The sequence below is a fragment of the Vidua macroura genome, chromosome 12 (genome assembly GCF_024509145.1).
Source record: "Vidua macroura isolate BioBank_ID:100142 chromosome 12, ASM2450914v1, whole genome shotgun sequence".
Taxonomy (NCBI): domain Eukaryota; kingdom Metazoa; phylum Chordata; class Aves; order Passeriformes; family Viduidae; genus Vidua; species Vidua macroura.
The window spans coordinates 19,115,212-19,131,098 of NC_071582.1; the positions used below are offsets into that span (position 1 = coordinate 19,115,212).

At 43.7% G+C, this 15,887-nt stretch overlaps 1 protein-coding gene across 1 annotated transcript in view; it reads right to left on the reverse strand.

Moving 5' to 3' along the window:
* The window catches only part of ADAMTS17 (ADAM metallopeptidase with thrombospondin type 1 motif 17), a 156,915-nt gene that overhangs the window by 113,389 nt on the left and 27,639 nt on the right, over positions 1-15,887 (reverse strand). Inside the window, exons 5-7 of the mRNA XM_053987950.1 lie at positions 13,660-13,743; positions 13,175-13,332; positions 7,026-7,069 (exon numbers count right to left, since the gene is read on the reverse strand). Of these exons, the coding sequence (XP_053843925.1) occupies positions 7,026-7,069; positions 13,175-13,332; positions 13,660-13,743 (286 nt within the window). The remainder of the gene's footprint in view (positions 1-7,025; positions 7,070-13,174; positions 13,333-13,659; positions 13,744-15,887) is intronic.

Below are 15,887 nucleotides of genomic sequence, written 5' to 3' on the forward strand. Positions count from 1 at the left end.
TCACACACACAGTAGCCAGGAGCAGTTCCAGAGCTTTTCCTGACAGTTGCTTGGCAGTGTGGGCTTAGCTGGACATTATTTAGGCTCCTGCCTCTCTGTTTGCAAACACAATGACCCCTGTCTGAGATAAACAGCAGAGATTTCTTTAAATCATCATTAAATGCTGCTTAGCCATAAGCAAAGCTTTGGTTCTCAAGCAGTGTCCCACAAATCATCCCTAATTTAGAAAACAATTGAGGCACAAAGATGTCTAGGAAATAAAACTGTAATTCAGAAGTTCTAGCATAGTATATTCAGGAGAGCCAAAGCCCTAAGACCTGCCTGTCACACAAAATAAAATATTAAAATATTATACTTCTGATTGTTTTTTCTCCATGCCAGCATGAAAATGTACTGAATTGCTTCTAAAGGATGCTATCCTGTAAGTTCACTGGGAACTGTTAGCTCAAACAGTCCTAACAAGTCTTTTCCCCCAGAGTGATTGCATGTCAAAGCCCCAGACATAGCAAGAGGGTGAGGGGAAAGGAACATCCTATGCAGCTATCTGCCCTTTAAGCTATGAGACCAAAATTCCCAGGTGCTTTGTGTACACGTCTATATAATTTCACACAGACAGAAATGGCCCTGGAGTGGAATGCAGGACGTGTTTGCACCTGCACCAGTCAAGCTGCACAAAGATTTAGCACATAAAGTGATTTATGAGATGGAATCGAAATCAAATAATAAAGCCAGAGTATCAGAAAAAATATCAACAAAGTCATGGCAAATATTTTCCCTCGTGACTTACTCCTTTCAATAAAGGCAGCAGACAGAACTTAGTTACCCACCAGCTGGACACTAGGCTAGGATTTGGGCCAGAGTCCTGGATTCCTGAGGGGGAAGGACCACAGTTCTGGTAGCCACTGATTTTTTTTAAGAAAGCCAGGCTGGATGGGACTGGAGCAACCTGATCTACTGGAAAATGTCCCATGGCAGAGGGCTGGAATGAGCTGGGCTTTAATGGCCCCAGATCATTCTAGAATTCTATGATAATTCTATCAAGATGCATTTCATTCAAACAGTAATCAGCACCACCCTGTATAATGCTGAGATGTGATGGACTGGAGAATATTTACTCAATAATACGTTGCCTGTGTCCTTTCCCAGGTAGTATGGGTCTTTTCCACAGCATTTTAGACAGTTGCTCACTTGCATTTATCAAAACACATCCCCATGAACCACTACTAAAACCATGGGAGAAGGCAAAGCATTCAAGCTAAAATCACCTTAAACATCCAGCGCCAGCTTTGGGGTGAGGCACAAGAAAAACAAAAGCTCTCAAAGTCTGAAGGTCAGGAGGGAGCAATCAACAAGAAATGCAAGATTTAGGATGAGCAGAGACAAGCTAACAAACTAAAGCAGGGAGGGAAGTTGATGGAAAGATTTTTGGACACGCTGCCCTACATCTGACAACTATGAACATATTTCAGCTTAAACATCTATGAGCATTAATTACCAATAGCAGTTTGATGGAGGACATGAAAGGCCAGGTACAGAGCAGGAAGTGTGTTATTCCTCCCTGCTGACAGTGTTTAGTTCCAGCTCCCTGAGAACAAGCTTCAAACACACACCACACTGCGAGGCCACTGTTTTATCTGCTGGGATGGGTGAGCATGACAGACAGATAAATAATGGGAAAATAAAAGGGCCTGAAACACATTTTGGGGGCTGCAAAAGGAGAATGATGTATTGAGGAGAACTAATGAGGAACTGCTGGAGGTTTATGAAGACTAAAGTGGAGTAAACGTAGGGAAATTCCGTGACCTCGGTGGGCACGTCCTGAGGCCTGAGTGATGGAAACCAGACCCTGCAGGGGCCCTGGGAACAGCAGCCTCTGCCTGTCCAGGCCCAGCAGAACAAAGACAACATGAAGGAACAAAACTGAGAGCTCCTATGAGCTCTGAATGAACCCCAAAGAGAAAAAGAGGAAAAGGAAAGGGAAGGGAGTTAATCACGAGAACAACTGAGGGTCTGCGAGACCTTCAAGCTGAGAACTAGAAATACACGGAAGAGGGAAAAATGAGAAATGTACAGAAAACCTGTAGCTAATCCTCTCCCCACTAAACACTTGTATTTGTTTTAACTATCCAAGTTATTTCCTTCACCCAATACAGGAAACAGAGAGAAAATTTTAAAAATTGAGATAACTGTGAGTCGATAGCACTCACAGATTGATAAATTCCCAAAGAGAAGAGTGATCAACCACCTATTTTCTACAAAAACTCCTTGCAGCAGGAAAATATGGGCTCCCAGCTAAGGACAGTACCTTTTTCAGCCAAGGAGATCAAAAATCCACCAGTGCCCTCCACCAGTACATGGAATTAATAAAGACAAACCTAAACAAGACTACTGAGCTGCAAAACAAACCCAAAGACAAATAAAATTCAAATGCTCTACTTTCCTTAACAATAAAACCAGCATGTAAGATGGTTTCAGGAGGGTTGCATGTCTCAGGCAACATCTAAGAACAGGACCAGCATCCTGACCCCAATGAAGCCACCACCAAGATTCTGAGGCTGGTGTAAGCAGGATTTTCCTCTAGTATTTAGTGCCAAAAGTAACAGAAATTTGCAGTGCTGTGAGGTCCTTTTCTTTCCCAAACACCAAATCAACTCTACTGTTTCTTTAAGAGACATTTTAACCTCCAGTGTGCTCATCTTAATGCATTAAGCTGGGTTTAGGTTTGGTCTGAAGGACAGTCCCAGCAAGGCTTTTGCTAAAGCCAGGCACTGCTGCTCTAATGAATTGTTTTAAGCAGCAGGTATTTCTATTTATTCTGGCATCAAATAAAAACCCGCCCTGGAATATACAGAAACATTCAACATGAACCACTATGGAAAATGTTTTTAATGTGAGAATTCCTTTTCCACTCAGAGTAACCCAGCTAGTCTTTTCCCTTTCCTTGGGGATGAATTCTGTGTTGTGACACGGCAGGGCACTGGAATCAATACAACACAGGGAGGAAGATTTAAATTAACAGTATAGACAGTCCACACAGAATTGTCTCCTGCTGTGGACAGGCCAGCCAGAGAGGGCAAGTGGCCAAGGAAAAGGTAAAAATGTGCAGTCCCTTATTCAGGTGTTTTACATGGAATAAAAAAGCCTACTTGGAGACACAGACCACAGATCCTCTTTTGCCAAACCTGGGCATATTTTGAAACAATGTACTGCGATAAACAGCCAGGAGATGGGAATGTTTTTCTCCAAACACTGATTCACTTGTGGAAAGAGTCTGGAAAACTATGTTTCTCAGTCACCTCCACTCTGTTCTTGGTTTTCTCCAGGCAGCTATTCCTTCAGCTCAGCCTGCCCCTCTGCAGTACACACACTTACTCTGCTTTCTTTTCCCCAACATCAAGCCACAGAGGAGCACATGTGACTGCAGCAGAGGTAAAGTCATTTTTAACCAGGGCAATTTAAGGATATTTAAGACACATTCTCATTTTCCATTTCCCAATTCCACACTGCCCCCAATTTTATTATTAGCTGAATACAAGGAAGCTTCAGCTTGGATCTGGGGTAACATGTACACTGAGGAATGAAGGCCAAGCTTTGCCTTGAAATATGCAGGATCATTCCTAACTAACCGTAAAGCTGCTTATTTGGCACTGGCAGTGGAAATATTGAACGAAAGGGGCATTCTCAATCTGCTTATGTCACAGAAAGGTTGGATTCTGACAGTGTGCAAGGCTCCAAGCTGCAGCCTGATATTAATAGCAAGACATTAAACTCGCAATTTGGCTGGCTGGGAGGCAGCTCTGCTGGAACACAGATTTTTCTGCAGGAAACGGCAGCTCTGGGTGAGGGATGAGCCCGAAGCAGACTCGGGAATTTTCACTGGTGTGTGATGAGGCTGTGTCACACAAAGAGAACCTTCCTGCTCAAAGTGAGGAGCAGATCCCACAGCAGAGGCTGCTGGACCACAACTGTTCCACACAGGAATACTGTTTTCCTTCTGTCCACCTCCTCTGGAATCCATCCATTCCCAGGCCTACCTTACCCAACCAAGTGGGGCAAAGAGCATTAACAAACTATTTCTTACACAAACGTGGTTCTGTCCCGTGGTGCAGGCAGTGGGGCCTGCACCCCAAGACATACCTACACATTTTCCCCATTTTTGAGCTTGTTTCTGCCATTATGTAACCCTCCACACTACCCTGGCAGCTGGGCCAAGAAAATTTGAACCAAGTCCCCAGAGCAACTGGTTTCAGTGAGGGGCCCCTGCCAGAATACAAATACAAACCTCCTGCTGCTGTTTTCTTGCTGTGTCTGCATGGCAGGCAAAGATTCCAGACAGTTTTTCTATATGGATCTTTCAGAGCACAAATGAACACCTCTTATGAGCCACTTAAACTTCATAATCCCACTTCCCAACAACAGCTGGGCATCAAGGCTTCCGCCAGGTTAAGTTCTGCTTCCTTATTTCTCACAATGCAAAGAAAATCAAGGCATTGTCACTGAAAATAACATTACCTACAGCACTCTGAGTCCTCTTATTTCAGGACATATAATCCAACAGTCTTAGAGTCTCTTCAACATGACTAAGCAACATTAGATTCTGGACTTGTACTGCATCACACCCCAATAACCCCACACTCTTTACAGGAGACCTCCTTAAGCCATGCAATCTCCTGTAGCTTTGCACTCAAAATCCTCATTTCAGAGGTAGACAGAAGCATTCAGAATGCAAGTGACTTGCCAAATGTCACAAAATGAGTCAGTGCCAGAGCTGGGAATAGAAATCAGGAGTCTAAGAGTCCAAATTCTCTGCCTTATATAGAGCAGCAGCCTCAGTCTCCTGGTTTAGGAGAGCTCGCTGCATTTACAGGATGGCAGCATTGGCATTGCAAGGGCCAACCTCAGCCATAAGCAGGAGTAAAAACACACATGCACCTGCTGAGACCATGTTCTTCATCTGTTCAAGTGTAAAACAAGAAATGAAAGCAAGCTGCTGTTGTAGAGAACTTTGGAGAGTGCAACAACCTCAGCATAACCATTAAGACCAAATGTGATGTCACTTGCTGGACTCACTTCTTCCTCCCACAGGCAGTCCTGCTGATTTGGAAAGGAGTATCTGGGAGCTGGAGTGAGAAACAGGAATCTGGCAACAGCAGAGATGGTTGAAACACCAAGATAAACCTTCCTAAGCCAGCATGGAGGATCAGTGGGCATCCACCTGTCTCAATTGTTGCATTCATATTAAGCCCAAGTCAAAGCCATGCTACACTGCTGCTCATATCACCCAGGTGTGTGCACATGGCACGGAAGCCTGGCTATTAAAATCCTATTTATCTACAACTGACACTTGCCTTTCCCAATCCTGACAAAGGAGGAAAACCAGAGAATCTCTTGCATGGTTAAAATTTAGTACTACCAACGCTAACCACTTCCTCAAACCAGCTGCATGTCACAAAAGAACATTCATTAATTTATTCTTCCTCTGACATGAAAAAATGCAAATGGCACAACAAGGCCAAATGGGGCACAGAAAATGTGTAAGTGAAGATATAAGTGCTTTGCTGCCACATTATCAAATGTCAGAGGAGAAGGCAGGAAAAGCAGGACTGAAGAGAGCAAAGAGGCCAGACTGGTTTTGTCCCAGGAATATTCACTTTCTAAATATCTTGGACAACTGTGCTGGAAAGAGTAACAAGTGAGTTTAATCTTCATTGCTGTGATCTTCTACTTTCTCCACTGCAGCCACAGTCTGCAGCAAGTTGCAGCACAAGAAATAACTTGAGTATTGTAAGAACAGAAAAGAAGTCATAAAAATATTTCCTTAGTCATGTTGTCTCTGGTAATATAATTCCCTGAATGGAGATCTTCAACAATACTCTCTTTAAATATGGAAAGAGCTCTGACTTTAGTCAGCATGTGTATTCCATCAGCTACTCTTTTTTTTTTTAAACTTCTTTATTGTATCTTACCACAGCCACCTCCAGGTGAAGGCACACAGTGTAAAAACCTTCCTCAGTGGAAGTGTGTTTTCCATTCCACACAGAATTAACACATTATGAGGGATTCCAAATGGAAAAAACTTGGACACAGAGGCCAGTCCTTGCCCATGGGTATGTATCCTCCAGCTCTGTATTTCCTCCTTTCACCTGATCCCCACACCTGGGAGGGAAGGAGCTGCATTCCAAGATGAGCCTTCCACAGGGCTCCTGCTGAAGGCACTTCCCTCCCTGCTCTGCATCACCCACTGTCCATAACCCCTGCAAGTGTCTCCCTGAACACTGGAGTGTAAGAACAGCTGAAAATTAGGATCCATCCCAAGTTTACACAGAACAGAGGATGAGGGGCCACCTGACTTTGAGACAAGTTTAAAAAAGTTCATGCCATCATCACAGAGAGGATGCTGAGCTGTGCCTCCAAACACTGCTGCCACTGTGGGGATTAAAAAAAAAAAACAAAACAGGAGAACACTGTGAAGGTTACTGCTACCTGAGTGAAATAAATAAAGTATTTAATGTGTGGGATGTAAGGACCCTGTGTATGCAGGCTTTGGATACGAGTAAAGGCAGTTAGGAAGTAGGAGGAGCAGGAGGCTGAAAAGAAGATTTAACTTGGCTTTCCCACAATGAGATATTCTTCTCCAGTGACTGAGTGCCAGCTTGATCTGGGAATGTCACACAGGTTCTTACAATGGGAAATACACTCCTTAGTTAGCAAATTCTTGTTTGAGGTGAGAGAACTGAAAGGAACATTATACAGACACACCAAGAGGCAGTTTTTCTGCATCCAAAGAAGCAGAAATACTCAAGAATAACTCCTGAACCCAGGGACCTCCAGGGCTTAGAAAGGGTTAAAATTTAATGGCTTATTTATAGCTCATACCTTGCTCAGCTAATCCATATCTGCATCACAGAGGTACACAGAACAGCAAAACCAACATTACAGCAAACCAAGGAGTGAAAGATTGCCCAGAACACCCCTCTTAGCACAGAGGTGCCTATCAAATACCCTCCCCTGCCTCTTGCACTTACCCACAGTGTCACAAGGCTCGTCTTTGTGCACGCAGAAATCTGTCCTAGAAAGAAAAACAGAACAGAAGTGAAATGTATCCTGTGCCTCCAGACCAGGAAAAAGCAGTGGTGCATGACTCACATATCATGGGTGTTGAGGTCTGGGGATTTTGTAAGGCTGCTGTGCAGACTACACGATGACAACACAGATAGCAGCCCTGATTGCTACTGAGATTACAGGCAATTATGTGAATCAGCCCCATGTACCACTGTCCAATTTAACAGATTTAAGAGTCAGCACCCAGAAGAGCCCTGCCTCAGTCTGTGATGTCACACTTATTCCACAACTGGATTAAAACTGAAGCTCTTTCCACAAGAGAATTGTAACAATAAGGAGCAGACACCCTGTGATGCACCCTAAAAGACAGTGGGAGGAAGAGATGTGTGGGGCACAGCCCAAAGGCACAGAACTAATAATATGTACCCAGAAATTCTCAATTCTTCACTAGAATAGAAAAGAACATGAAAAGGACTAAACAGAGAAAGATGTTGACACAGAAGAAGAGAATTTCAGGATTTTCCTGGTAATGGGAAAATTGACTTCAGCTAAACATATTACAGTCAGATTTGCCATGTTATCGTTTGAATCCAACACAGAGAGCTTCAAGAGACCCCATTTGGTTCCCCACATCTCATCAAGGCAGAAGACACTACAGATGCCAGTGGCACCCACAAATCAGCCTGGGACCCATGGAGCTGTATTAAACAAAAACAGAATAAAAGCCTTGAAGCTCACCATCAAAGCACTAACACTTAATGTGAGAAGATTTTGTACATGAGATTCCTCATGACAGAAAAACAAATATGTGTGCGGGAAAAGTATTTTATAACTAAATTAATAGCTTGAATACATTTCAAGAAGCACTTAGACCTAAACTTTTAGGAACTCTCTTCACCAGAGCTGCTTTGCAGTGCAATTCACAATGAAGAGGAGCTGCAGAGAAACATCACGAGTGCTAAAACATTTCAGAAGTTCCTTAACCCAAGGGAAGCTGAGGGACTGTAGTCTCTATCACCTTGGCTTTCCTCACCATGGGAGGAGGCAAGAGAATCCTGTTAGTACATTTGGAGTGTGCCATTTGAAATGCCTGAGTTCCCCTGGGATTTGGAGTGTAAGAGTTTGGCAGGAGGAAGATCAAAAATACTTTGAGACAGATAAACACTTAGAAAAAAAAATACTTAAGAGAAATATAAAGATAGATAAATATTAAAAGTGCTCTTTCCCTGAAGAAAGTTATGAAACTAGGGTTTATAGGAAAAAGGATTTAAGGCCCAGGACTGTGGCTGATGAATCCAGACCCTCCACACCAAACTCCTTTGAAAGCCACAAATCAAGCTGTCAAGGGCTTGGAAGGAGAGCACAAACAGTCATTACCAGCTCTTGTTCAGCAGACATTGAAAACCAACCATGCTTCAGTGCAGAAAAACCATAACAACCATCAAAGTGTTAAAAAAATCAGACAGGAACCAACCAAAAATCGGAAGCTACGACCACACACCAGCCCAGCTTTCATTTTTCACTGCAGCCTGTGTCTCAACACCTTGGCATTCCAGCCTTCCCAGGGAAGACTAATGACAGTCTCCTGACGGAGCTGGCACCAGCGCGCCTGCTCGGCTTCCCAGAGCCAGCTTGACAGAGGTTTATTTAAGGACTTATTATGTTATATAAACTGCTAAATCAAACAGATGCTTTTCTTGTGACAACAGATAGCTGAACTATTAGTGGATGGCAGGAGGCCACAGCTAGAAAAGCCTCTCTCTCTCTCCAGAGCCTGTCCAGCCCTGCAAATAATGCACAGAATTTCTGCTCCTCGCACTGTCCCACACCAAAAGGTGTCTGGCACTTTCTGGCAGCTCCACAGAGGAATTACCACCATGTTATTAAATAATGGGTAAGTAAATGATCCAGCACAACTTGCAGACTCTCCTACAGAGGTAGAACAACCCTTGTGTGTGAAGAGAGTGCTGTGATGCTGTTTGGTCAGGGAAGGGCTCAAAGCACATCATCAGCAGAACTGAACGTCGCTGGCAATTCAAGTATAAAACCTGCTCAGCCCATCCTTAAAACTGTCATAAACACAAGACCAAGAGACTACATCTTCATTTGTTCAAATATATGTACAAAAATGCCAGGATTTAAACCATCTGGACCATTGCAAATATTTCATCCCAAAACTCTGTGGTCAAACAGAAAAGCACATCCAGACCTTTAGTCACAAACCAGCTTGGTGGGTCTCAGTCTTCTTCCAAAGGCAAGGACACACCTCATCACAAAGCCCATTGCTGAAACTCCTACACTCCTTCCCTGGCAGCCAGAGGAAAACACAGCATGGAAAGGTGTTAAGAATGATCTGTCTCACCTGTGGCTCAGTCACACCAGTGATTTAAATGGCTCCATCCTGGCACCTGACACTGATCTGCTTTTAAAAAGGTTTCAATCACAGGTGTCTCTCTGGCACATTTTTGAGCTCAACTGCACGGGTAATTTTGAAGTGAGAGCTTGACATGACTGGTATTATAATGATACTCAACAATGCAGGAAAGGTATTTTAATATTTATGGCATGTGCAAAGGTCTCTTACCACAGAGACATAGTGCTGTTAGCAGAATTTTTTATAGAGCTGTGTTGAAACAAAGCTCTCACTGCAGGAGCTGCAGTTCAAGTCCAACATCTGACCTTATCACACAAGGTCTTGGATAATATATTGAAATCACAGCCCTAGCTCTGAACCAGTTTTACTCTTCACTTTTAGCCATTGACTGAGTCAAGCAGTACACAAGCTCTCATCCTGTGACCTGTGAAATTCTCAGTCATTATCATGTGTGGTACCCAGCAGAGGTTTCCATTAGCAGAGTATAACAATTCTCAAAAAAAAAAAAAAAAGACAAGTTAGTTGTTTTGTTCGATAAAAATAGCCAGAAGAGCTCAGAACTCCTCCTACAGTCACTCTTCCATCTCGCTCCCACCAACAGGAAAAAAATACCTAACTGTGCTAAGCTGAACTCTGCAATTCAAGTCCTTCCTGTGAGAAAGGACAGAAGTTGAACTGTGCAACAGGAATAAGAAGCATTCTGTTAAGTGGCCATTCCCAGCATCCTTCAAATGACATCTTTCGACCAGTCTAACCCTGCAGGGTCATAAAGCTAAAGGACACAGGAAACTGGTACAGTCCAGAACCTGCCAAAATAAACTTTCCACATCCATAGGTACATTCAACAGCACTATGTGCCCAGTTTCCTCCATGCACAGTGAATTCCTCCATTTGCCCATTTAATGGGAAGGCAAAGAGCTGGAGAAGTGTGGAAGGGAGGATCAGGCTGCAAATGGAACAACTACACCACTGTGTCAGGAAAAAACAAGTCTTTGCATAAAGACAGCTCTGAATCCTGCTCCTGTCAGTGTTGGGACATTCTTTGCTCTGCTATCACTTACATCTAATCACCTACATCTAATAGGTGACCCAAACACCTCCAGCCAGGAGCTGGAATAACATCAGTGTGCCTGAAGATTTCCCAGGGAATGCAAAATACAGAAGGATCAAGAGAGGGAATGCATAAGACAGAGGGATCAAGAGAGGGAATGTATTTCAAATGAGATATGCTTCTAAAATCACTAAGATACAGATTCTGCAGGCAGAAGTTATTCTTGTCAGCTGCCTGTTAAAATATGAAGTACACTATCCAAAGATGGCAGAGACTTAAATTTCTGCAACTTCAAAACCAGAATCTGAATGAGGAAAGTCTGATGGTTATAGAGACCACAACACTATATTCAGACCTTCAGGGCTGTGGCAGATTATTCCCACATTCTCACTTATTCACTAAGCTGGACAATGTATCTTATTTCACAGGCACAGTGTGTCCCTTACCTGGAACTCAGGTGGATACCATTAAAATCCCACAAGAGGAATATTTGCCACCTACGTAATCTACTTTTGCATACAAATGAGGATATGGGAAACATTACTTAGAGGTGAAGTTTCAAAAGGCAAGCGTGCCTTGGTGTTTCAAATGAACCCAGCCAGATTGGAACCAGAGGGATTTCTTCAGAGCTTGACCCCAAAGAATCCGTTTCTAGTCCTTAAAGCAGCTGCAGCTGCTGAAAATTCAGCTTCTGCTTTTTCTGGCGCGTTTGCTTGTGCTGGACATGCTGTTGCTCCCACATCCTCTACCACTGGTCCATCTGTACAGTCTGGGGAGGGTCCAGGGACACACACACACACATTTCCAAAGCCAAGAGGAGAAAAATTCATTTCCCTGACACAAGAATGGGGCCGCTGGCCCAGAAGTCTTCCAAACAATGCAGCATCCTCCACGCGGCAGAGGCAGGAGGGGTTAAGGATGACAGGACACAGCAAGAAGGAAGGACAGACTCCAAGTGCACACTGGGACTCTCCAGCAGCAAAAATGCTGCTCCTGTGCACAGCCATGTGCTCCTTGGCCTGAACCTTCTTACCAAAGCTGAATCTGGTTTCTAACCCAACCAAACCTGTACTTTCCCAGCTATTTCCACTGCAAAACTCTGCAAATCCATTGAACAATTCCTCCTACAAATTCTTCTACAGCTCTTCCTCAGAAGCCTGAGTCCAGCTCATTTAGCCTGACATTATGCATTCAGTTTTGAGAGCTGCAGAGATGAAATGCTCTGCTCATTCCCCCCACCCTGTGCTCAGAGCCCATCAGAAGAGATTCTCTCCATCTCACTTGTCATGCAGGACAACTGGATACCCAGACGAGTTTAACAAAAATGTTAGTTATTTATTTAGGCCCTGATCCAGTGGAGCACATGCTTAACTACAACCAGGATGTGCAGCCCGTTGACTTCAAAGGAACTATTCCCCCTGTCTAAACTGTTAAATATCTGCACAAGTGCCTGGTGGACTGCAGTGAATACAGAGGAGGGAGCAGGGTTTGGGGGAGCTGCACACACGTCTGTGGAGGAGATTTCTCAGGAACTTTGCTGGCCTCATGCCCTCCTCACCAGCTCTTTCACTGAACACTCACCAGAATCCCATGGACAGTTTGCAGTGGGGCTGTTAACACAAATCTAACACTAGAGATTATTACAATCAGGATGGCAAAAACATGTATTTCTACTTAAATTGTTGGCAGAGAAAATAAGTGAAAGAAGTGAGTAATACTGAACTGCAATACAGAGATTTCCTGTCTCAAAATGGGGGAGAAGGGGGTAGAAAGTAGTGTTTTTCTAGCACAATGAGCATCCACATTACACCATAATTTTGTGCTCACTTTAATTATTCAGAGATCACTTCTGTAAAAATGAATACTTCTTTTACATTTTAAGAGATGCAAAAAACTTAAAACACCATTAATGTGCTATTCAGAATTTGTGGTAATTGTGGGGAACATGGGACTTGCATTGTATTGTGAGGTTGAGCTCAGATAGTTAGAGGAAAAAAGACTGTTGTCCCTACAAAACCCTTTTTCTTGCTTTATCTGATGTGTTTGACACATCAGTAAGTTCAGAATTACAATGGGCAAAGAATTTTGATCAAATATTTCTGTAAAGATCATTTCACATCTGAAATAAATGCATGAGCTTTCTAATACACAAACCAACCAGGAATTATACCCCTCCTCTATCTCAGTTGTGACAGAGGAGAGTTGTAAAGGTGGTTGTTTCTTTGGGCGAAGAGAGAGGAAATTAATTTAGTTTATGGTATTTCTCTCCCTCTTTCTTTAGGAGATAATTCCCTCCCCACTGCTGACAAACTGTCTGCTCAGCTGATTCACCCCTAACTGCACACAGAGCACCTGAGCTCAGCTGTGTTCTCAGTTCCACACCTTCGTTCTCCTAGGAAGGAGGGCTCCAAAGCCTCCCCTGTTTTTTCCACTCCTACCAGCTGGTGTGAGGAAAAAGCACCTCTGTGCTACAGCCACGTCCTGACCCTGACTGTGACACCTCGGCTCAAGGGGAGAGATGCTTTTGTACTACCTTGTTAAGAATGCACAAAAACAAGACAGAGCACTTTCACCTGAGGCATCTGAGCAGCAAATGTATCGTCTTTTTCTTAGATTTCTGCTCAACCAGGTCACTGACCATGGGCATTACTGGTTGAAGCAAATTGATAAACCAGATCTTCCCATACCTGGTCACAAAAACAGCAGCATCCACAGGAGGGGTGTCATCTCTGGCACCAGGAACCTGGTTGTTACCAAGGTATTTTGCCCCACCATATTCTTCATTTTGCCACTGACAGAAGCTCTCCAGAGACCTCTCTCCATGATGCCCGATGGACAACTTTGCCTTTGGGGGAAAAAAAAAAAAAGATATATGAAAGGAGAAATATCAGCCCCAGTCTTTAGATAAAGCATCAGACCTCTCTGTAACAGTTAATTCCAAACTGGTTTGCAGCTACAAGCAGACAGCTTTACCAGGAATGATAAATAAAGGGATCCTGGTTCCTTTCACTGCCACAGAAACTTCCCACCTTTAACACTGCCTGGTGAAGTGGAACAGGCAACTCCTCAGAGTCTGTGATCCTGAGACCAGACATGCCCCACATCCCCCTCCCACCCTGTGGGATGCCACAAAGCAGTTCCAGGAGCAGGGGAGAAAGGGGTTGGAACTCACAGGGCGACTGTGAAGCAGGACTAGTTTGGTCACTCGAATGTTGACTTTAATTCCCAGGCTTTGATGCTGGAACATGTTGTACACCTGTCAAAAAGCAAAGAACACATCCAGAGCTTATTAGTAGAAATATCAAGACCTAGTAATAGTAGAAGAAACTAATTGTGACTAAAGTTAGACATTTCTTCTTTTAAAAATTGACACAAAAATTCCCCCCAAATGGATTATGCTACTACACTCAATACAATAAAGAATTTTTAAGAGTTGCTGTGAAAAGGAGAAAAATATTCCAAAGGAACTCTAAAGATAAAGTCTCAGGAACATGGACATACGTTATGAAGCATTCAACTAACATGGATCTTCAGCACTTAAATATCAGAGATATCTGAATGCAAGATGAAATAATGGTGTGTTTTAGACTTCAGGAAATAGAATGGAAAAGCAATTTCCCTCTGTTATTTTCATATCTTATATAAGAGAATAGTAATAAGGCAGCACATAATGACACAAGCCTCAGGAAATACAAAAATAGCCCCGGAAACTACCTTACTACTTTCTCCAGATTTTGCATTCCAGCTCAGATACTTCACCTCATTTTTATAGGTTAGAATATAAGATCTTAATTGATCCCAGAATTTTATTCCACCCTTTTCTCAGTGTACAAATGTTTTAACTAGACAGTATCAAAAAAGGTGAGGGAAGGGTTTATTTCAAAAGGTGTAAAATGCTACATAAAAGGTCTTGGGTGAATATTGTATCCCCTACTTTGTCAAAAAAACTGAAATCAAGACCAGTGAAAAGAGACTCCTGACAAATGGGAGGCAGGTTTGGCCCCAGGTAAGCAATACTCCTTCCTCACAGCTCGTTTGGCTACAAGCATCACCCAGGCTCAGAAACTTCCTACAGCAAACCCGAGACATAAGCACATTTTGCACATTATGTTTTCAACGCTTGGTACTTTTCCTATTTGTGCAAATGCTCAGGAATGTGCTCAGTGGAAGAAGCTCACCAGTGTTTGGGGTTGGATTTAAGCACACACATAAATGTTTCCTACAATTTAGGCACAGATTGCAAGACAGAGCTACTCAGTGTTTGACCCAATGACCTTCAGCTGAGCACAGTGAGCCATTTCTCTTCCCTGGGCTGGTGTACGAGTGCACACAAGGGCTGGCACTATTTGCTTAGCCTGGAGATGTGTTGGGAGAGCAGCTCAGGCCTCTCACTACAGACCTGAGGGGGATAAACTTGACAGTTGCAGAGAAGGGCTCTGACAGATGACCCCTGTGTAAGTGGAGACCTGGACATTCAGCTGGGAGGGTCAGTGGGGCACCAGGCTGAGGGGATCAACACCTGCTGCACCACTACAGAGGCTGACAAACACTTCCCTGGCATGGATGGAGGGATGTCTTTGGTTTCCCAGCTCTCCACTAGCTCTGGGTATCCCATGAAGCTCCCATGAACTCATGAAATGAGAATAAATCCAGCAAACAGGTCCTTATCACTGAGCCTGGTGGGTGCTGGTGCTTGGCTTCCCATCAGAGCACTCAAGCTGCCTCCAGAGCCAGCACACACAAATCCAAACACCACTGACTTCCAAAGGATGTTTGCCCTGGCAAAACTTGCTCACCAAGCACCAGCTGCTGGACAGTTCAGGATGTCCTCTTGAAAGCTGACAGCCCTCCCTCCTTTTCTCTTGTGCTCTCTGTCCTAAGGATAACTCTGACTGCGCTTTTATTCCCATCCACCAACAATCCCAAAAGAGCTCAAGCAACAGCAATTGGACACAAAACCAAAAAAAAGTCACTGGGAGTGCAAGAGGCTGCACTTTGCTTGTTTGTTCAAGCTTTGTTTGCTTATTTTCTTAAATGAAGGCCAAAGGAGCCCCAGACTGATGGCAGTTTGTGTTGCCTAGAAGGAACCTTTCCCCCTGAGAGGGAGATTACTTAACAGTTACAGGCAACACACACTTGACTTGGAGAAAATTTAATTTGCTAATTAAAATAATTTGTATACAGAGAAAAAAATATTAAAACAACATCTTCCCCTCACCTCATCTTTACTCCTGCATTCCTGACTCCTTCCCCCTCACCCAGAGCCATGCAGGTGGATGGGGAATGGGGACTGTCCTCTGGAACAGCTCTCTCTGCTGCTCCCTCCTCACACTTTTTCCCTGTTTCTCTGTCCAGCCTCTCCATAGGCTGCAGCTCAGGAGAATCTGTTCCAGCACAGGC